Source organism: Marmota flaviventris, chromosome 15 (assembly GCF_047511675.1).
Source record: "Marmota flaviventris isolate mMarFla1 chromosome 15, mMarFla1.hap1, whole genome shotgun sequence".
Taxonomy (NCBI): domain Eukaryota; kingdom Metazoa; phylum Chordata; class Mammalia; order Rodentia; family Sciuridae; genus Marmota; species Marmota flaviventris.
In genome coordinates this window covers 65639109-65662665 of record NC_092512.1, presented here as the reverse complement: position 1 = coordinate 65662665, position 23557 = coordinate 65639109, and the positions used below count along the sequence as shown (strand labels likewise).

General features: G+C 37.7%; 1 protein-coding gene across 4 annotated transcripts in view; it reads left to right on the top strand.

Annotated features, from left to right (window-relative positions):
* Positions 1–7908: 7908 nt before the first annotated feature.
* The window catches only part of Asph (aspartate beta-hydroxylase), a 219588-nt gene continuing 203939 nt past the window's right edge, over positions 7909–23557 (top strand). The window contains exon 1 of one of the 4 annotated variants that reach the window (XM_071602317.1): positions 7909–7990. In XM_071602317.1, the coding sequence (XP_071458418.1) occupies positions 7951–7990 (40 nt within the window). In that variant the 5' untranslated portion in view covers positions 7909–7950. Of the gene's footprint in view, positions 7991–12879; positions 13201–13489; positions 13553–23557 lie in introns of those variants that run through there. The other 3 variants (XM_071602320.1, XM_071602316.1, XM_071602318.1) reach the window with 3 other exon arrangements.

Genomic DNA, 23557 nt, shown 5'->3' with positions numbered 1-23557 from the left:
TCAAGAGAAACAGAACGTGAGGAGAGATGCTGAGCTTTTCAGACCTGACAACTAGGTGAGTGGTGTTATGCTTTCTGAAATGCAGAACTCAGAGGGGCGGGGGATTGGTGGAAAGAAACTCAGATACTGCAACAGAGTCTGCACCTAACCTTAACAAATATAGGACCTTCAGGAATCCCTCAAACTTGTAAATATTACAATAGCCTACAATATTTCCCATAAATTATAACCAAAGAACCTCTTTCTTTTTAGTCATTTTAAAGATCTCTCCTTTACTAGGGGAGCATTTTTTTTTTAATACTAGGGATTGAACCCAGGGGAACTTACCCACTGGAACACACCCCCAGCCCTTTATATATTTTATTTTGCGATTGGCTCTGGCTAAGTTATTAGGACCCGCTAATTACTGAAGCTGGCTTTGAAGTTGAGATTCTCCTGCCTTAGCTTCCAGAGCCCTTGGAATTACAGGTGAGTGCCACCACACCCAGCAAGGGAGCAACTTGGAGGGTGATCTGAACACTTATTTGAAATAGCATCATGAGTGCCTTTTTCTTACGACTTTATAGGCCCATATGGTGCACCCAAACAGGGTGGGATTCTATCCACAGATAAATTTGGCACTTCACTCTAGTTTATTCAAAACTTTAAATTTCCAGAAAAGGATTATTTTAGGCAATTTCACATTCACCAGCAGCCTTAATAGTTTCTATTTTGGCCGATTTTTGCATAGAAATTGGATTTGTTATACCTTGTGTTTCTGGACACAGGGCAATAACTCAGCCTGAGAAATCCACGTGGATGTGAGGTTGCTCTCAGAGCTATGAAGGTCTCCCTGGCTACACTGATCATCTAGGAACATCAACTGGCCTTGACCTGAGATATGCAACTGTAAGAATCAGTAAAATTTGAAATTTTGAAATTATTTCAAATTCTGAATCAGGAAGTCATGCAAATTGTCAAAATCGTGGATTTTAAATCATGAATGTCAATGAGATATTTTAATTGATCATATTCAGTTCCCTCCAGTAAGTTTTATGAGTTCTATGCTCTTTATGAAATTGTGTTTTTGAAGGTTGCTCCTTCTCTGTTCCTGTTACTGTAAAGTTTCCCTTGCCTAATTCAGGTATTTCTTAAGGAATCTGACAAAGTTTTAGATATTCTAGAGAAACCATATGATCAAACAACAACAATAACAACAACAAAGAAAGAATGAACAAACAAACAAACAAACATTGGTCCATATCTTCTCTCTGCCTCTCTGAGTATGTTTCTCCATTTTTATGTGAGGATAATGGCACTTACTTTGTGTGGTATTTGAAAATGGCCCAGGGTAAATATCTGTGATGGTCATGGAGACATGGTCACAGATAGCAATTCAATGATCCTGTTGTGAGGAATTCTGTTGGCCAATTTTGTTGTTGCATAACACCAAAGACTGTTGCTCCTTGCACATGATTGAACATGGCAGGAGAATTAAAGCTAGGCCATTTCTGTCAACCCTCTAAAGGCCAAATTTGTTTCATAATCCCATTGGTCAGCTGAGATTTTTCTCAGAGCTGCTCTGAGTAATCTGCTGCCCCTCTACCAAAATTTCCTTTTTCTTTCCATTCCCAAGAGTTCAACTGCCTCAAATGCTGAAGGCTTTCTCCCCTACTCCAACTCCCTTCTCCTTTATCTTCCACAAGTGTGGGTCTCAATATACTTCTTGCATGTCCAGGTCTATCTTGGCTTCTGCTTCTCTAGCACCCTGACAAGCTGCCTTCGATGAAGAACACTAGGATCTCAGGCAGTGCCTGTACTGGGGAGACAGCGCTCTTCAGCATTCTTGCAATTCTTCTTGGTAGCATGCAGAGCTCCTGGCCTGCTGCAAGGAGTTATTTGTGAGCACCAGTTCAACATGAGGCAGCTTGACTTGTGCCTCCCATAACTGCTCTTGAACTATGGCTTCTGGCACATATCTGTTCATCCACACACCACATGAACAGCATATGTGTAGACACATACATATATGTGTGCATAAAATATAGATGTACATCACAAGCATATTATACAATATACATGTTGAAGTCTTATTAACATATACATATATTACAAATATATATACCCATTATATCACCCATTATATATACATATGTTACACATCAAATATATACATATAGATTACACTAAACTACACTTGTTGCTTTTATGTACTATAACAATAATATATATTTATATTACATATATATATATATATATATATACCCAGAGAGATGAGAAATTAAAGGTTTTTCCAGTAAAAAAAATAAAGATGCCTTCATGCTAATAATCAGACTCAGAAATTCAAGGGTCAAATGTTTTCTCGAGTATGTGGAAGCCAGAGCAAAATAAGGGAGAGAAGGTGGTGTGGCAGGGAAGAAATAAGAAAGATCAGTAGAATAGAAGGAGAACCATGTCACTTGGAAACATCAGCTTATTTTGCCTTGAATACGCTATCTCAGGAAGGATGGGAAAGGGGAGGGGAGGAAATATGGAATGAATCTAACAAAATCATGTTATATGCATACATAAATGTACCAAAGAGAATTTCTTTCTGTTTATGTAGAAAGTGCCAATCAAAAATAAATAAATAAAAGGAAAATCAGTAGAGTACAGGAAGGAGGAGGGGAAGGAAATTGGAGGGAAGGATAGGAATTGAAATCAAATTTCTTGCATGTATTATTTTGTCAAAATCTACCCAAACATTATGTATCACTATGATGCTCTGATAAGGAAAATAAACATGCTTTTATGAATTTGATTTTTAAATAAGGATTTCTTTCTTTTTTTCTTTTTAGTGAACAAAACTAAATTTGGAGATTATGTTTCCTATTTCAAAGATACTTATTCATTGGGCTGGGGTTGTGGTTCAGCGGTACAACGCTTGCCTAGCACGTGTGAGGCACTGGGTTTTTTGATCCTGATCCTCAGCACCACATTAAAAATAAATAAAATAAAGGTATTGTGTCCAACTACAGATAAAAAATAAATTAAAAAAAAAAGATACTTATTCATGTCAGAGTATGTAGTGCCAGATCATAAATAATCCACTGAAAACAAATTAGCCCTGGTAATTGTTGGTTAGGAGAAATAAATGTTTGAAGAAAAATACAAGCTGGGTGTGGGGGTGCACACCTTTAATCCCAGCAACAGAGGAGGCTGAGGTAGGAGCATCTCAAATTCACATTCAAGGCCAGGCTGGGCAACAGCTGGGAATGTATCTTAGTGGTAGTGCACCCCTGGGTTCAATCCCCAATACTGGAAAAAAAGAAGGAGGCAGGGGGAGGAGAAGAGTGAGGGGAGGAGAGGAGAAAAGTGATGGGGAGAAAACAAGGTAAACAATAAATAAAATGACATGCAGGACCACTGAATAAAAATGAGGCATCAATGTAGAAGGAACAGAGTCCTGGATGCATGCCAGTGTTTCTCAGGCTTCTGAAAAATTATTCCCCTTCATCTCCACAGGAGGCCTGTTTCTGTTTCTTTTTCATAATCACCCCTTCAACTCATGAAAATTTAATACCACAGACGTACCGCATCTCTGTGTATGTATTGTGGCTCACTGGAGTTGGTATCATCTATAAGTTTTTGTCCCTCCAAAGTTCATATTGAAACTAGATGGCTAGTGTGATGATTCAAGAAGTGGGACCTTTAAGAGCTGAGTGAGTTATGGGGGCAGAACCCACATGGATGGGATTAGGGCCTTTCTTAAAAGGCTTAAGGGAATGAGACTACTCTCTTCTGTGCTTTTGCTATGTGAGGATCAGTGTTTCTCCCCCAACTCCAGGACGCAGCAGGAAGGCACCATGTTGAGAGCAGAGAGCAGCCTCACCAGACAGGTAACCTGCCCATGCCCCTGTCTTGATTTTGACTTTACAACCTCTAGAACTGTGAGAAGCCAGTCTATCATATTTTGTTATAGCAGCACCAATGGATTAAGATGGGAGGTGATCTTTGTAATTTCTAATATTTTTCTGCCCAAGAACTAATTTTCACCCCATTGGGTGAATTCCCCTGCTGAGAATTCATGCTAATATTAGGTGATTTAATATTCTAATTCTGCCTTAACTGACTATGCAACCTCTGAAGTCACTCACTTTTTAAGATTCAGTTTTCTCATTTGCAAAATGAAAATACGGAGCAACATGCTCTTCAAGTTTCCCCAAGAACCCTGAAGTCCTATGACTTACACAATATGCATGACTTACACAATATCCAGCTTTCTCCTCCTGCCCTTTCTGTCTCTTTGCCCATGCCACATGTGCAGGCAAAAGTAGAATGCAGCCGGGTGCAGGGGGGGCATGCTTGTAATCCCAGTGGCTTGGGGGGCTGAGGCAGGAGGATTGCAAGTTCAAAGCCAGCCTCAGAGAATTAGTGAGTACCTAAGCAACTCAGCAAGACCCTGACTCTAAATAAAATATAAAAAAAGGGCTGGGGAAGTGGCTCAGTAGTTAAGCACCTCTGGATTCCATCCCCAGTACCAGAACAACAACAAACAAGTAGAAGGCAACTGCTGTATTGTGATCATTAATTTGCATGCTAGTCTCCCTCCAAAACAACATGCATTTCTGGAGGGCAAAGTTCACATGCATTTAGTACATTCCTGGCATGAAGTAGGCACTTGATTGATGATTGTACTGGGGGTTACACAGTATGCCTATGGATTTTATCCAATAAAACTGCCAGTGTTAGAGTTTTTTGGATGGCAATTATATAGCCTGACTTATGTACCATGAAATTAAATGGTACTTGTATAGCATGGGATGGGGTCGGGCAGCTCAAGGGGTCAATATATACTTAAGGAAGGAAGGAAAGTTGAGAGTAAGAGAGAGGGAAGATCAGTGAATGCATGTTGTTAAAATTTCTATGTTTCTTAAGAAACTCCTGGGAACTTTTAGCTATTATTGATGGTTCTGTTTCAGATCCAGCAATTTGGTTAATGAACTTGATTAAATTTGGGTACATAGGGATATTGTCATTTAAAATTCAGAAAGAAACAATTGCTTACATTTAGAAAGCGCTTTCTACTTTCCAAGGAACTTTCCCATTAATTGTCTCATCGTGGTGTCCAGGAAAGTTTTACATTGTGCAAAATGCAGTCAAATTAAGTCAATAATTTAATCCAGTAACAGAATCATTCATTCATTTACCATATTTATATCTTTATGTAGAGTTCTCAAGCATTCTCTTCACACAGTAGTGGATAGTACTCTGTGTTGCTTTGAATACACACAAAAAAATTCATTTCCCACTTGTATGAGTCCATTTTCTATTGCTATAATAAAACACATGAAACCAAATATAAAGAAAATAAGTTTATTTAGTTCACAGTTTGGGATGGTGGATCTGGTGAGGTCCCTTCTCTATTCCCAGCTGCATCCAATCGTGCTAGTTGGCATCATGGTGGGAGCACATGTGAAAGGGGCCAATCACATAGTGAGACAGGGAGCACAAAGAGAGGAGAGGCCAGTCTTGCTCTTCTGTAGCAACCCCTCTTTTGGGAACTAACAGGGGTTTGATAAGAACTACCTAAATCCCTTTTAAGGGCAGTGCCCCCAGTGACCTAATTACTTTGCATTAAACCCCATCCTAAAGGGCCCACACCACCCAGTATTGCCAGCCAAGGCCAATTTCCAACCCATGAATGATTGGAGTACACATTGAAACCACATCCAAATGATAAATAGGTATTCTCTACTGCCAAACCTATGAATAGACAAAGAAAATGGAAGAGACTGTTCTCAATAGCAGCTGCCTGGACGTAGCATCTGGAATGCAAGGGTAGAAGGAACTTTCTTTTCCAGTGCAGATATAACGGGACACATGGATCTCTAAAGTCTTCTACAAAACTCAATGGCAAATGAGATTGTTTCTTTTAATGATCCCTAGATTTCATCAAAGACTGTTAAATTTGTGACATTTATATATGAAATACTAACCTCGGAGAGGCCCAGTGGGTTTTTGGAGGCAGCACATCTAGTTAGAGACAATCTGATTTGTGGTACTTCCAGTTGAATGCTATTTCCCACTGTGGTCAGATATATTCAGGAGCCTTGAATTTCTAACTCCAGAGAGTAGTTATATCTTTAAGTAAGTTAGAATATGAAAAAGACCTTGCACATGCCTTCTGAGCTCATCCTGAGGACAAGCATTGAATTGGATGAGTTAGCACATCTTACTTACATAATTTCACCCATAAAGTATACAGAAAGCGAGTATACTCATAGAAAATTTGCTATGCATTAAAACGAAGAGAACTGGTAATGCTGTATAATTTTACGTTAAAGTGTCCATTTGGTTTGTTTGGAAATAGTTACACAGAAGACATTATTTAAGAATTTAAAAATTGGGAGCAAATCTAATTTGTAACCTGGAATAGTCTTAACTCATATACTAAAAGCAGATATAAAGATACTGAAGAGACATTAATAATCATGAAAAAGTGAAGAACAAAATCTTTAAATGCAACAATGCCAGAGTTATAAGTGTGCATGTCAGAAATATTAGTAGAATGATACAAAATAAAAGTTTCTCATTTTTGTATATTAAATTTTTTTTCAAAATTACCTGAGTAGTACTATTTTTAATAATGATTATCAGAAAGAATATAACCTAATAATAGGCAATTAATTGGATGGCTACCTTGTATAAATACAGGAAAAAGAGTTGTAGCTGATTTAAAACAAAATAGTCTTTTATATTCTTTATTCTGGTTCCTCTACTCAAATCTTCAGAGGCCCATATGTTTTCTCCACATTAAAAACTAGCTCTTGAGAGGAATGTCATGATACTAAAAGATAGAGCCCTGAAAATATTGTCTTATGTATTTGGCAAACACTGCCAAAATCTCAAAAATTGTAGGAGAAAGTGCACGCACGCACTCACACACACACACACACACACAGAGAGAGAGAGAGAGAGAGAGAGAGAGAGAGAGAGAATATGTGTTGCCCTATTGGCAAATGAGCAAGTGCCCAAATATTTTCTGGCAGAGTATAGTAAACAGTGCAGATCTGACAGCAGATCCAAGTGGAAAATGGAAGGGGACACAATGAGAGCATTCTCTGTGGTCCTCAGGCAGCCAACAAAGCTCCCCAAAGTGTTGTGCGAAGCCCGGCTCCCCATTCTTACAAAGCCTTCCAGATCACCTCGAGTACTGTAACACACAGATGGAGAAGAGAGAGACCCTGGGAGGGTTTTCTGGAGATAACAGATGGAACTGGAGTGAGGTGCCATTCCCCTGTGGCTTTGCTCTCTGTTCCTTAAGAAGGAAGGGGTTGACCACAGGCAGTGGCCCAAAAGATCTACAGAGAAAGACAAGGCACTTCTGCAAACCTTCCTTCTAGTTCTTTGAAGTATATTTAGGCTCAAAGTAGAATGAGTTGATCACAGGGAAGTAAGAAAATGTGAAAAGAAATGTTGGGAAGAGTCAGAGACGGTGTGGGGAAACCAACCATCAGTCACTGTCATCAAACTGATACCACACAAGGCATGGGAAAGAGCACTTCCCTCTCTCATGTTAGTGTTCCAATTTTTGGTCAAGCAGAAAATAGTTGGAAACTATTCAGAGCAGCTGAAGAATTATGACCTTGGGGACTGGTGATTCTTTTAGAGCAGGAAATATGTAAGAGAAGGTATAACAGAGGGTTGTTCCATCGGTCACTATTGGCCCATGGACCAGTCTATGATATGTAAGGCCCCATGCAAAAGCAGGGAGAGGAACAGAAGAAGTGACATGGAACTCTTCCCTCAACCATCTTAAAATGTAATTACTATATACAGATGGTTGCACTTGCAAAAAATCCTTCTCCACTTCTGCTAGAGTAAGCAGAAATTCTTCTACAAAAGGAACAAGAGGGATGCCAAGCCTGGAGTGAGGGCTTTGGAGATGTTTGTGCAGTTTGTCTTGGGGAAAGCGTGCACTCCAGAGAGATGGGATTGCAACAGTCCTGCTTTCCTTACAGGCCTATTGGTAAGTTCTCCACACCCTCACTCCCCATTGTAAAGTCTTTTGGCTGGTCTCTCTGGCATGGTGCCTTATTTACTGCAGAGTTGTTAGCCAGTAGGATTAGAGCCAGAGGCAGGCCAGATTTTTGCCAGTCATGCTGAGCCTATCATCCTTCTACTCTAACAACTTGCATTTTTCCTGAGAGTCCTAAGAGTGGGGACAGCAGGAAAGAGGACTTTCTGTTAACTGGTGGAGATTGTTCGCAAGAAATATAGGGTTTCTAACCTGTCTTCCAGTTCAATTAATGGAAGGCATTTTAGCTTTGTGTCCACAGTATCTCCCAAGACTGAACTGATGATAGATCAGGGGGAAAGTGTCAGAAAGTATGAGACATGCTGGTGACCACACTTGGAATCCTCCCCTTTCCACCACGACCAACATTGGACTATAATGGATTGGGTTACTATCAAGGGTAGTTTGGAAGGAACAATTCATTAGAAAGTAGCAGAAGGGGAAGGGCACAGAGGTATCCTTGATGTCTTGAGATGAGAAAAGAGTGAAGAGATATCATTGTGCTGGGTGAGGGTCACTTTTCTTCTACAATAGCAATGTTATGCATCCTCCTGCAGACACAGGCAAGAATTAGATCTGAGGAAACATTATTCAGTGAGAACTGCTGTTTATAAGTTCTGCTCTTTGAGGAAAGTGTAAGTTTCAGACCTAAATTTGATTCTAATAATTCCAGTTCAACATCTTTTCATACTTGAAGTGATACTTTTCACTTGAAGCTTGACTTTCCTTTTTTAAAAGCATTAGATGGAACATGAACTGTTAGTATACAATAACTTATATGAAATTCACAAAGTTTGTGTTGTACCATACACATATGTCCAATCAGTTACCAACTGTAAATAATATCAAGCCACATTCTAACTTGGAAATAGGGGAGAAACAGAAAACCACTACCAACAACAATAGGAAGTCACCCAAGAAAAACAACAACAACCAAAAAACAACAAAATCAAGAAACAATTACCCAGGTATACTCATACTTAGCTAATGGGACAAACCTTATTTTTGCCTCCTATCATGTTGGTTTTAGGTCATTCATAGATTATATTTTGTGCCCCATGGTAATCTGTTCTGGAAGGCCTATTATTGTTGTAAGATACTCATTGTACTTGTAGAGACTTGGCAGTTTGTAATTAGATTTTACATTTTAAGTAGGTATTCATTAAATATAATTGTCTATCTCAGGCTACTGCATTCTTGAGTTCTTGTGTCTTGCTGCTTCTAGCTAAGTGCAAAAGGTATAACTTAAAGAAGCAGAGAAAATAGAGTCATATATAATATGTGAGACAGCTGTTTAGAAATAATTTCCACTAAATTTTACCAGATGAATATGCTTTCTAGTGCTGGGAGAAGTGCCTTCAGGGACATGCTGGGTATTGGTATGTATCTCTTATTCAAAGGGATTTGCCAAGAGAGGAAGGAATTTATCATTTGATGATGGAGTATAAAACATTCAGGACTACTAGTTTATAGTCACATCACAATACTAAATAAATTTTAAAAGTAAGGGATGTTATTAGTATTCCAAATATTTAGCAATCGTCCTTAGGTTAATCATATCTTTTTTGTAATGACACTGGGAGACAGACCCACACCCATTATTTTTATGCTAGCGAGTCATTTGGCAAAGTCACTTATTTCTTTCTTTCTTTTTTTTTTTTTTTTTGAGAGGCTCAATAATGTTTGTCATGTTCTTATGAAACTGCAGAATAGATTCAAGTCAGGATGATGACACTGCAAAAGGGCTGAGTTAAAATTATGCTTTTGTGGTATGTGCATAATTTCCCATCAACCATCAGGGATCCAGGCTTACCAATATGATTTTGCATATTGTATTAACACTATTCATTGTAAGAAAATACATTTGCATTATACATTTAGACATCATGCAATTGGAAGATCCTGAAAGTTAGTTTCAGGATACTTTTCTTTTGATTAAGAGACCTATTTAACCTAAAGAGAATTGGTTTTTCCATGAAAGACAAAGAAGTATTTACTTTAGTTATACATATGCACAGATGACTTATTAGATTCTCAAGGCAAATTAAATATAAAATTATTTTGCAAACCAATAGGATACCTGAGATTTCTCCACAATATTTTCTCTAATTAGTTTTCATTACTAGCTACTTCTCAATAACATTGATATTTACATTTATAAACCATAGAATTTCCCTAACCATAATTAGTTGTTAGTCTCTAATTACTTGCCTTGCCCCACGTTTATGTTTCTTTCTGGCAGTAGGTTTGAGACTTAAAAGTCAGTTGATTCTATCAATTTCCTCTGCTAAGAACTTTGGATCTAGCAATAACCATCACTTAAATGTTAATAATTAAAAATTATTTTTTAAGAAGCACCAATCCTGATAGGAAAATATAAGAAATTGAAATGCAAAAGGAAATGATAATTTTTCTTGGTTAATATGTTTTCAGCTCATTTTCCAATATCACAAGATAATATTTCCAATTCTAATCTATTTTTGGCTAGATGTAAAATTATTTCTGCTCATATAAATTCATTCTGTATTTTTATGATGTAGATACTAATCAGACTGGTGCAAATGTCAGTTCATTTACTCACTGAGATAAACCTCATTTGGGAATAATTGCTTTGGGAGCATTTTGAGTAGAAAAAGATTTAAAAGTGCTCTCCTATGTCCCAGCAAAACTTTCATTGTGCCACATTCCACTAATGTAATATGAAAACATAGAAATGAATCATGACCAGTGGAAATTCTTTTTTTCCCCCATGATGACCCAATTTATTATGTTAAATAAAGCTTGGGGAATATTCATTTTTAGTTTGTAATAATAAAATTTCATATTAGGAAGATTGCATACAAATGAGAGGCACTTTCTAGGCAGGAGGTTAAAATGGAGTTTTATAGCAATGATTTTAATATACATAAGTAGGTCCAGAAATATGTAATTTTGAAATCATTTGACTGGAAGTTGTGAAGGAGCAACAGGAGAAAAAAATTAAAACCAAAACAACAAAAAAACTAGGGCAAATGGTGTCCTCCAGCTCTCACTTGCAAATCCCACTGAAGCCAATGGAAGTTTATGAAAATATCTGAAAGACACATTTGGCCTAGTTCAAAAGTTCCATTAAATTAGTATTTTAATACAGTGTCCTAGTTTGGTGCTGTTTTTATGGTCCTTTTAACATTATTTCACTCAGCATTAGAAAAGAGGCTAGGATAACACAGGATATTTGTCTCCTCAATTTCAAAGATACCATGAATCCTAACCCCCCATCTCCCACCCCATGCTGAGTAAAGATCTTGTGTAAAGAAATTCGTGGATCCAAGGTAAGCTTTGTGTTTTTTATGCTCATCAAGTGGGAAGTATAAACAGATATAAAATGCAGAATTCTGATATTTAGACTGGGAGGATTTAGTCCCTGAAATTGGATTAGGTGGACAGTATTTGATGCTCTAAGTATTGTTTAGGATACAAATGCTATTGTAGATGTTTCTTTATGGTTCAAGGAGAAACTAAGTAGTCTTTTTCCTCCCATGATTTGTATTTACAAAGTATCAAGGAACAGTTTCTGTGACCTTACTTACTTTGTTCAATCTTTAGCTCATCCCTGAAAAATGAGCACTATAATAGAATTTTGTGATTATTTGAGTTAAACTGTCATATGGAGTGAGAGCACTGTTTTTTTTTTTTTCTTTCTTCAGTTTAACTCTTACTATTATTTTATATTAAGAAGCATCACACAGCCCACCACTATTGGCCAAGCTCCCCCATCCTCCCATTCTTCCCCATTGAAATCATGTTATGGCTCCTGGGCCCTCTGGAGACACTTCTAGAGGGTGCTTGGAAACAGGGTCCCGAATTGGGGGAAGGTCTCTGGACGTTATTAAAAATGTATCAAATTACTAAACATTTCTTGCCTATTACTGGTCTTGATGTTAGTAATTTGGACACAAAGAAGATGAAGACAACTCTAACATGACATCAAGTCCTTGTCTGATTCTTCCACGTGCCAACATTTTCATTTCCCTGTTTCTAATTATGAGGCTGCAGGGTCCAAGCACTTTGAGTACCAGAAGGGGACCCGGTGACCAGGGACATCAGGGAAAGTTGACTACAGGCTTTAGAATGGCGGAGGGAGATTTCAGATAAAGGGTGCTGCTGTCCAGGGTGAGAAAAAAAATGAACTTTTTGTGTCACATTTTCATTTTTATGTCTTTACCAAGATTCTCTAAAAATACCGATGGCACAAATGGATTAGATCCCGGTTTCAAAACCAACGGACCAATAACGGCGGTGTAAGCATTTAACTGGTCCTAGTGTCACCATTTCAGAAATAAGTCTTAAGACTGACAAGAAACTGGCATCCCTTTCGCAGGAAGAAGGATGAGACTCTTGGGTGTCCACAAAAGAAAGAGGTACGGGAACAAAATCCCCGGTGACAGGCCAAGAGGCGGCGCGCTTCTCCCGGGAGCAGCCCACGTGTCCGCCTGTCCCGCCCCCCGCGCCCCACCTCATCCCGATCCAGCGGGGTCCTCCAACGCTCGCGAGAGCCCTGTTGGCTTCCACGTTTGCCACGTTCCAAAGTAACGAGACGGACTGGAGAGCCGAAAGTGGCTCGCGCTCTCAGGCGCCTGCGACGCGCCAGAACTGCCCCAAGTCTGCAGGGGGAGGGAGGGAAACACGGCAAGGTACCGCCCCCTTCACAGAGGCTCTTGCGATTGGCTCGTCTCCGCATCACTCATCCTTCTGTGGGTGCGGCGAGGCCGGTCAGGGGCGTGGCCTGGGGTGGGCGAGCAGCGCGCTCTCGCCGCGGGAGAGAGGGGGGGGGGTCACAGGTTCTGTGCGCGCGAGGCCCGGGCACGCGCAGCCCGCACGCGGGTGAAAGTCCGCGCAGGCACGGCTGGCGGTGCCCGAACAGAGGTGGTGCTGCTGCAGCCGCGGCCCGTACCTGCTCGAGCGTCTGTCACCATCAGCTGCCCCCCTGCGCCCCCTGTGTCCCTGGAGCACTGAGGAAGCCGCCAGGTCCTCGGCAGCCTCCGTGGAGTGCGTGATGGCCCCACGCAAGAATGCCAAAGGCGGCGGAGGGAACAGTAGTAGCACCAGCGGCTCCGGTAGCGGCAGCAGCACCAGCACAGGCAGCAGCGGCGGCAGCAGCAGCAGCCCCGGGACTCGGAGAGGTCAGAGTCCCTGCAGGGCGGGGGTCCGGGGGGCTTGGGCCGGACCTCGGAGTGGTAACCCGGGCGGCGGCTGCAGCAGTGCTGCGGGTCCCTCTCCTCCAGGTCCATCTCTCCCAGGTCCCGCCGCGCGTCCTCCATCCCCAGCCTTGCTCCTCCTGTAGGCGCGCGGGGCGGAGGCCGCCGTGTTCGCGGGGCCTGGGGAAAGGGAGGGCGGAGGGGCCGGGCGCAGCGGGCGCCCTGGGGCTGGTCACTCCCGGGAGCCCCTCCTGGCAGTTCCCTAACCTGCGACGCAACCTCCATAGAGGTTACCGACCTACTTTGTCTTGGCTTTAGATGGAATTCCAAGATGGGAGTAAGAGAACCCATTATCTTTGCCTTGTATATTTTGGGGAGTTTGATCCCAAGTCAGGGAAAGTAAGTTCCTGCCTTATCACGCGTGTTTAAGAGCACCAGTGTTTAAGAGAGTGTATTCAGAGGCGGGGATTGGGGCGGCGGGGTTGGGAATGATTTGAATACTCATAAATTATTCTTCATTTTAGGTCTTTTTTCTTAGTTTAAGTTGCGATCGCCTTTAAAATACCAGGGAATGGTATAAAATACTGGATGAGCTTTTTTATTCTCCTTTTTTTTTTTTCTTAAAAAGCATCCATTGAATATTCACCTTTCTCCTCTCTGTGCTTACCCAGCAAAGAGAGAAAACAGATGTTTTAAATCTGTTTCGTTTCAAATTTCAGTGGTTCTCTGTTTCTTTTATGTTTCCCTTGACTCATATGTAGGATACTGAAACTGGAATACACATGTGTGTTGAATGTGAACTGTTAACTTCACTTGAGATGATTTAGCGTCTGTGCTGAGAGCCTCATGCAACACATTGTATACGTCAAGAAAATAAATCAAATAACTATAGTTATATTTCAAAGAACTATTTCTTTCACAGCCCTTGTGGTTTATTTTCACGTGTATTGTCTTTGTTTCACTCTCTCCTCTTGTTCATTCCTTAGCCCCAACTCCTAGAATGGTCCTGTCTCAAAATAGGTGCTCCGTAAATATTTGATGAGTGAATGAATGAATGAATTTGAAAATGATAGAAGTAGTGCAGCTAAATCTATTGCACATATTTACCTTTCTGAGAACTAATATTTGCATTCTAAATGGAAGGAATACATGCAGTTTGAAGGTTAAAGCCAGGATATTAATTAATTCACCTTTGACATAAATAAAATTTGTGTTCATTGTTCACTTGTCCTTAAATGTCAGTTAAACATGCAGAGGGCTAGATTGACTGCTTCTGATGACTGGGGATACACTTTGAACATTTCTAAATAAGTCCAGGCACCAAGTAGAGAAAGCTGATGAAAAAGACTTTAATGTCAAGTTTTGTTTTACTATTTACATGTTAAACATGTCTCCCCCCCCCCTTTTTTGGAGGAGGGGGGGAGTTACTAGGGTTAGAACCCAGGTCCTTTAGCATGTTAGTCAAGTGGTGTGCCCCTGAGCTACAATCCCAGTGCCTCTTTGTCCCATTTCATTCTTTGCACTTTTAAGTTGGGGACTGATTGCTTCTGAGGAAGTCACTTTCTAAGGCCTGTTACTGGTAAGAATTAGTATTGAGAAAAGTGCATGATTTTTCCCCCCATGGGATAAATAATTGAGCCATTTAAGTCAGCTGGTAAGTATAGGAAATGCACAGATCTAAATTAACTTATTCTGTCTTTGAGATTGCATTTTAGAGGAATCTGTGTATACTCAAGGATCTACAGCCTTTAAGTCATTTCTCATATTGAATTCATAATTGTCATAAAACAGCATATAAAAAGGAATGCATAAAGGAGGAAATATCTGTTACAAAAAAGATTCAAGAATTGATATTGCAGTCCTGCATATTACATAATGCATTTTCTTTTTCTGTAGACTTTTTTTTTCCCCATTAATATTAAGTTCTGACTGTATGAGGCAGAAGGCACCAGGGATAGAAACCAGGATTCTTTTGATTGACCTAACAGTTAACCCTGTAGTGTGAATTTGTGATTCTATTTGTATTGCTATTTTTTTTTTTAATAGCAAGATATATCTGAAAGATAAAGCTAACTTTTCTTTCATTCTTGTGTTTATCTGGTCATTGAGGTATGACCATTGAAGTGCAAACTATTCCTGGATGCTTGGGAAATCATAGAGGCTAAAACAATTTTTAACAGTGACATTACCATGAGGCCCATTTAGTTCCTTATTCTAATTGTGTAGATGAGAAAACTAATGCTCATAGAAGTTGTCTAGTTCATCGAAAGTTGTTCAGTTCATGGAAACTCAGCTAGTTTACTGGAGGAATTAAGACTAGGATTCATATATTGTTCATTGCATCATGCTATTTGAATTTTAGGTTCTCTAATATGCAACAGCTTATGGGAATTGGAATTTGAACTAGTTTATCAAGTTTCCTTCTGGCTTTCTTCCTGGCATGTTATACTTTGTTATTGAAGAAAAGGGTGCCTGTTGTGCTGCTAGTTAAATTTCCTTTGACTAAAATTATTTGAATATCTTAAGTTTGAGAGTGGGCTCAAATAGTAAGTTTTTTTGAGATATTTTTCATTGACAGTCTGAATTTGATGGTGATATTGGTCACATTAAACATTATTATTTCTTAGATTTTTTTTATGTGAAAGTATGGGGACAAAAGAACCTGGTCCTTGAAGCATACATTTGAGGGACATATCTGCCTCTGATTTCATTTAACTTACTTGAAACACGATTTAGTGGAGTTTAATTTTACCTTTTTAAGCTTGTGTTTTAGAATACTAAAGAAACATGAATAAATTGGACATCATATCTTTAGCTTGCATATCAAATTTGACCTGAATGGCTAATTGGGGCCAGGAGAAGACTCTTTCAAATTTATTGTTTGAAAAATCTTTGAAGAACAATCAAGATGTCCTTTGGGCTTATTTTGTTGTACTCATGTGTAATGTTTTTTGTCTGTTTAACTTTTCCCTGTTGAGTATCACCCACTCCTTTTCTGTAGCTTGTCACTTGCTTTCTATCTGCCTATTTATTTTGTCCAAGCATCCTGCAACTTTATTACCCTTTACCGGTAGGTGGCGCTGTAGAACTCCTTTCCCCCTTCCAGTTTGAAGCTTCAGGTTATATAACAGCAATTAGGTTTTTAAATTATTATTATTTAATCAGCCTGTCCTTAAAACTATTGATGAGTAAGTACTTCAAAAGTCTTAAAAAACATACTGATGATTAGTTCTCTTAAGATCTTTTTTTAAAAGAGCTAAATCTTTCCATTATTTGTTTTAAATCAGTATCTCAAAGTCCAAAGGCACAAGTCACTTCTTTCAAAGGCACTGTAGGTAGTAAATTATCATCTGTCCCTATCCATCTATAATCTATCTCATCACATTATTAACAAGCATAATTTGAAACACAGAAGCTGCAGAATAGTTGATGATAGTTAACCCATGAAACCATACAAGGAAACCCAAAGCACACATCCATTGCTAGCTTCAAAGTGAAATAGAAGCTCAGCGACTGTTAAGCTATCCATTTTTCTCCATTAATGTTTTCAGATTTATTGTTTTTTGCGGGGGAGGGGGGCTTGTTGGTGAATGTTTTAGTCTTCTTTTTTTTTTTTTTTTTTTTTTTTTTTTTTGCTGCTGTGAACAAAAGACCTGACAAGAACAATTTATTTATTTAGCTGTCATTGTTGTAGTACTTTAATGGGATAATAGTTTTAAAACTATATTTAGAAGCACATCTAGATGGTGGTTCAAAACAACATTTAGTGAGGAAGTTTGAAATAAGTACAAAATGTACAAAAGAGAGAAAAATCAGAAAAATCTAAAATCTTTGATATTTGTGATAGAAAAGAATTTTTGACATTCTTCCCCAGTGAACATGCTAGTGAAGTTGTTAGCAACCCCTTACCAAAATCCATGTCTTTAGTAATCTGCAGCAATATAAGAAGTATAAAACAGAGATGCTTGTTTATGTCATGTAAATTAATCTTAATTGAGTAACACTGAACAAGGACTATAAGAAATCAGATTTACAATCTTTTCATGGGCATTTCAAAGAAATCTTCACAACTAATGAAAAGCTTTTGTTAAAGATAGCATAATAGAAATGATACCCAAACCAGTATCTTTTTGTTGTTGTTGTTGTTCTTTGCAGATCTACGTGACAGTATATTTTGATATATTTATATACACATGGAGTATATCTTATTTCCAATTTGGATCCTAGTCCTGTGGTTGCACATGATGTGGAGATTCACTGTGGTGCCTTTATACATATACATAGGAAAATTGCTGTCTTTCCTATACCTATCCCCCCTGCTTTCCCTTCATTCCCCTTTATCAAATCCAATGAACTTCTATTTTGCTGTAACCCCCCCTCTCCCCCGCATTGTGTGTTAACATCCATTTATCTTGTTAGCATCCACTTGTCAAAGAGAATATTTAAACTTTGATTTTGGGGAACTGTCTTATTTTACTTAGCATGATAATCTCTAGATCTATCCATTTATTGGCAAATATCATAAAGCCATTTTTATAACTGAGTAGTATTCCATTGTGTATATACATTTTCTTTCTCCATTCATCTGTTGAAGGACACAATATGAAATTTAGTAGCAAAAATTTGTTCAAGCAGTCTTATGTAAGCTTATCTTATTTAGAATTAAATGTATTCATATGCTATCTATAAGATAGATATATACACAAATTCATTTGGTGGGTTTTTGGTCCTTTACAAACACACTTACAGTGTTTTTCTTTTTTCTTTCTACTTTCAGTGTTTTTAAGATTACTGAGTAACCAAAATATACAATATGCTGCTGTTTGCATTCTGGCTCTCTTCACCTGGTGAGGGAAGAGGTCCTGGTGAAATTTCCTTCCTTTAAGCAGAGGCTATCAGTTAGTGCCAGCTGCTTAATCCTCCACTATGATGAAAAGATAGGAAGGCCATAATTTATCTACTACAAGAATTGTGTGCTTTTGTTGTTGTTTAGTTAATATCATTTGTCTTTCCTGGCCAGATCATATAAAACCAAAATTAACTAAAAATGTTTTGAGAGAGTTCTTGAACACCTTTTGAGAAGACAAAAAAAAAAAAAAAAAAAAAAATCAATCTGTGGTGGGGAAGTAAAAGGAAAAAATATATTTTAGTCTTCAATTAAAATCATCTGTGTCATAGATTATTAGAAAATGAATATATGAGGTATATAGTGTCAGCTAATTACCACCAAAGTAATATGGGTAGAAGTTCATGTGTGCTGTCTGTCAGATTTTCAGTTAGCATCAAACATAACTCCTGTGCTGTCTGATCCCAAAGAAACAAAGAAAACCCATTTTTCTCCAGAAAGGCAATGCAGTTTGGAAGAAAGAGTTTGATGACCAGCATTCTTATTTATTTAAGAATTATGGGGCAGGTCACTCAACATGTCTCATCTTAGTCTCCTCAAACAGGAAGACTTATTCTCTGCTTTCTTTTTGAGTTGCAATAGCCCAAGACCAATTTTACAGTTTATGCTTCTATGTTTCCACTAAAGTACTTCTGATGGTAGGAGAGTTGGAGAATATGAAAATGTGGGTAGATCCAAGCAGGTCATTGCATGCTTGAAATTCTCTGATGTACAAAAAGTTATATTGTGTAGCATATATGTTTCAAGTCAAATGGATACTTTTGAGATAGCATGTATACTGTGGCTTTGAGTACTACTCAGAATATATTTGTGTAGGTATTCCATTTGCACATCCACCTTTAAGTTGCTAATTTGACAGCTAATCTTTTGAAATTCTGTAATTTATTTTCTTTCTGGAGTGAAGATACAATTTAAACTTTTGATGGTACTCAAGCTACAGTTTTAATATCATGAAAATGTGCAGTTTAGTTTGCATTTTGAATACAGTACTTCTGCATCTCCTGTAAGTTGTTTATTTTTTACTAAGGTACAAAATATTTTCAGGTAGCCTCCCTGTAATAAATCCTCTATGTAGGGTTAGATGGGAGCAACAAATTCTGGTGTGCTATTGGACAGTGGGGTGACTAGATGACAGTAATGTACGGTGTATTTCAAAAAAGCTATAAGAAAAGATATTGAAATTTTTCATCAGAGGATATTGTTTGAAGAAATGGGTATGTTTAAATAATACACAGTGTATACATATATTGAAATATCACACGGTACTCTTAATATGTATAATTTTTATGGTTTTATGTACAAATTGAAAATAAATTCAATTAAAAGAACTATATGCAAATAGAACTATTTTACAACTTAAATGAATCTTTGGGGGAAAGCTGAAGCCATCTGGGAGACCTGGAAGTGCCCATCTGGCTCTTTCATCTGCCACCCCAGTATCCAGCTGCTTAGCACTGCATATATGTTTGGGATAAATCTCTTTGGGTGAATGCGTGTCTGGTTTCATTCTGCATTTCTGGCCATTTCTGTTATACAAATAGAAATTCAAGATGTTCTTTTTTCCCTATTTTTCTTATCTATGGCCCGCTGAAGGGGTATTTTCTGGAATTCAGTATTTTTTCTTTTTTGTTCTAATATTGCTGGGAGCCAAAATTGCAGTTTAATTTTATCTTTTGTTCCTCAGATAAGAGGGTGCTTAGGCATTTGATTTGGTACTTGATATTTGTTTTTCAGGGTTGTGTCTTGGTTACCCTTGTGTGATGTGCTTCTATTTTAATGGCAAATCACTGAATTCCGTTTAGTTCCCATCAGATTGATGGTGTCTAAGGACAAATCTGATAGATAACCTATGAGAGCTGACAGGATTTTGAGCTTGTTCTGTTAATCATTTAAAAAAAAAAAAAAAAAAAAGTTGCAGAAGATCTAAAGGATCTGGAGTATTTTTTGGTCCCCTGTAAGTTGAGATGACTTGCCCAATCTTGTCAATTTCTTCACCTGCCATACATAGTTTCACTGTGCTTCAAAGAATAGAGGGTTAGTGAATTAAATGGGGGAAGACGGGGTTGTCCAGTTATGGCAGGGTTTCCAAGGACAGCCTTGGTAGTGGAAAAAAGAATCTCTTACTGAACTTGGAGAAATGCCAACTCTTCTCTCCTGCATGTGTGCCCACAGATTTAACCCAGTGACTCATTCTGTGTGGAATCCAGAAAGAAGCAGTCCCAACTTAAAGTGAGAGGATGTTGTTTGATAAAATAAGTTTATTCCACAACTACCATGGTTGTAACTGCCTTTTCTTATGTTTAACATTGGCTTGACAGTTATTTCTATTCTGCCACTGTATATAGTCAGGGCTATTTTGTTATTTTATCTTGTCTTACTTCTACTTCTTGTTTACTATGCTGCTGACGTGCACAGTTTTCCTACTTTTCAGAGTTTGCTTTTAATTTTGGTTATTCTGGAATAGTATACTGGAAAACTCTTTGGTCTTTGGTTCACATGTAAATTTTATTTAGGAGCAATTGTTTTTCTTCTTACATTAACACAAAAATCTATGTGTGAAATATCTGTTAAAAGAATGTCAATCATTTAACTTTACCTTTTTGTTCCTGAATCAAATAATTTTGAGCAAGATGCTTTCTAATGAGTTTGTGAATTGTTTCACAGGCTCATTTTTTGGTTAAAAAAAAAATACTTGCATCTCTGTCTGTTCTAAAATAAAAGTATTTATGTGTTGCTTGTTCAAATTGCATCTGTTTGAAATTTTATGTATTGAACACCTACAGAGAAGTGTAAAGAATAATGTAGTGAACACCCATGTATCTATAATACATGTGAAAAAATAAGACATAACCATATACATGCAATTTCTTCTGTGATCTACTCTTCTAACTGTTCTTATAAATACTGTTCTTAAATTACTTAAATTACTCTTAAACATTTCTTTATATCATGCCAATAAACAGAAATAATACATACATAATGTTATGTTGCATGTTACATGTTATGTGTCCATATATGTAAATATATTTATTGTTATATATGAAAACTACTTAGAAAGTGTATCTATCTTCTCTGTATAGAAATATTTAGTGTGTGATAAAAGTTTTGTGACTATGCTCTGTGTTAATCACCTTTTTATCACTGTGGCCAAAATACCTCACAGGAACAACATAGAGAAAGAAAAGTTTATTTCAGAGTGGCAGTTTCAGATATTCAGTCCATGGTCCATGATCTCCATTATTTTGGGGCTGAGGTGAGACAGAACGTCATGGTAGAAGGGTGTGGCAGAGAGAAGCTGTTCAGCTCATGGCGGCCAGAAAAGAGAGAGAATGTGAGGAGTCAGGAACAAGATATAGTCCCCAAAGGCACACCTCAGTGACCTACTTCCTCCAGCCATGCCCCACCTGCCTAGAGTTGCCACCCAACAGTCCATTCAAATATTAATTCATCTAGTGGATTAATACACTGATGAAGTTTTAGCTCTCGTATTCTATTTTTTTCACATGTGAACATTGCCTTGTTGCCTAACACATGAGCTTTTCAGGGGAGACTCCTAGATCCAAATCAAAACAGGCTCTACTTGTTATACTAACTATTTAGACACCATTTGAGATCCTGCCAAACTTTGGTTCTTTATTTTCATATGTATAGTCCTTCACCATATGAATCTGTCACTTTTTATTGAGCTGTCCAACTAAGACCACTTTGCTTTCTTTCAAAGTCATGTTACTCCTGGATGCTTTTGTACTATCGCCTTGTGTATGTGTCTGAAGATTTCTCTAGGATGTATATTGGATTGGGATTGTTTGGTCCTACAGGACACACATATTAAGCTTAAATAGATATTGCCTTTATTTTTTTTAACCCAAAGTTCTTGTATCAGTTCCCACTCCTACTTACAATGGATAAGATCTCCTATTGTACAACTATCCTTGGTAAGGTTTAATATTTGCAGGTATAGTGGGTGTTAAGTAGGCTATCATGGTTTAAATTTTCATTTTCCTAATTACTAGTGACATTAGTCATTTGTGTTTCCTCTTTTATGAATTTCCTGTTCAAATACATTGCCTGTTTTTCTTTTTCTACTGTTTGTTTTGTATTTTTCATATTGATTTGAAAAATGTCTTTCTGAATCCTGAACCTTTTGATTTATTTGTATGGTAAAGGACTTCTCCCAGCCTGTTAGTATCTACATTGTCATTTTCTATTTTGTTGAACAGACTTTTATGATTTTGATATATTAAGAGTAGAATCTTTTTATTTTCTTCTTTGTGGTTTGTGCTTTTGTGTTTTATTTAAGACATCTTTTGTAACATTTCATGAAATATTCTTTGCTTTTCTCTGAAAAAAATAGGAAATTTATTTATTTATTTATTTTTTGCAATTAGACATCTACCATATTAGGTGTAGATTTTTTTAAAAAAAATATATGTGTGGGTAGAGATCTAATTCAATTTTTTTAAAAGAATGGATAATAAGACTTTTCTGTTTGAGGAATGTGCCTTCTTTCTACAGAATCTGAAGTATCAGCTCCAACCTGTGTGTATTTTGTGTGTATAGACAGAGTGGAGGAGTTGTATATATAAACAGGTGTGGAAGAGATTCTCAAGTAAGTTTCATGAAAAGCATTTTAAGATTTTGACTGGGATTTGTTGAATTCATAGAATAATTTGGGACAAATACACATATTTATGATCTTGAGTCTTCTTTCACATAAGCATAATATTTCTTATTTAAATCTTATAATTAATTTGATCCAGTTATTTTTTTTTTTCCATACTAGGATTTGAACCCAGGGCCACTTAACCACTGAAGCACATCCCCAGCCTTTTTATATTTTTTATTTGGAGACAGAGTCTCACTAAATTTTGAGGCTGGCTTTGAACTTGCCACCCTTCTGCCTCAGCCTCCCTAGATGCTGGGGTTATAGGCATGTTCCACCACGCCCAGCTTATCCATTTTTAATAGCGTTAGTCTTGGCACTTTTATTTTTTGATATTTTTTTAACCATATTTTTTTTCTAAAAAATTTAAAATATGCACCTCAGTTTAAAGTCTCCCTTGCCTAAATTCTACAGTTACTAATATTTATATTTGCTTCATGTCATAGCCACTGATTAATCCTTTTCTTTTATGTACTTCAAAGTAAGTTGTAAACATCAGTATACCTCACTTTCCTGAACATGTGCTTGCCATTAAGTAATTGTTTGTTTTTTTCCTCTGAGGTAATATTTTCATATGGTGAATTTCACAAATTTTACTGTATGATTTGAAGAGCTTTTATAAATATATCTACCTATGTAACTCAACACCTTATGAAGATAGAGAATATTTCATTCACCTCAGAAAGTTTTTTCAAACATGTGCTTACAGTTTTCTCAAACCTGTGCCTTGCACCCCTCTCTGCCACCAGATGCCAACCATTGTTTGAAGTTTT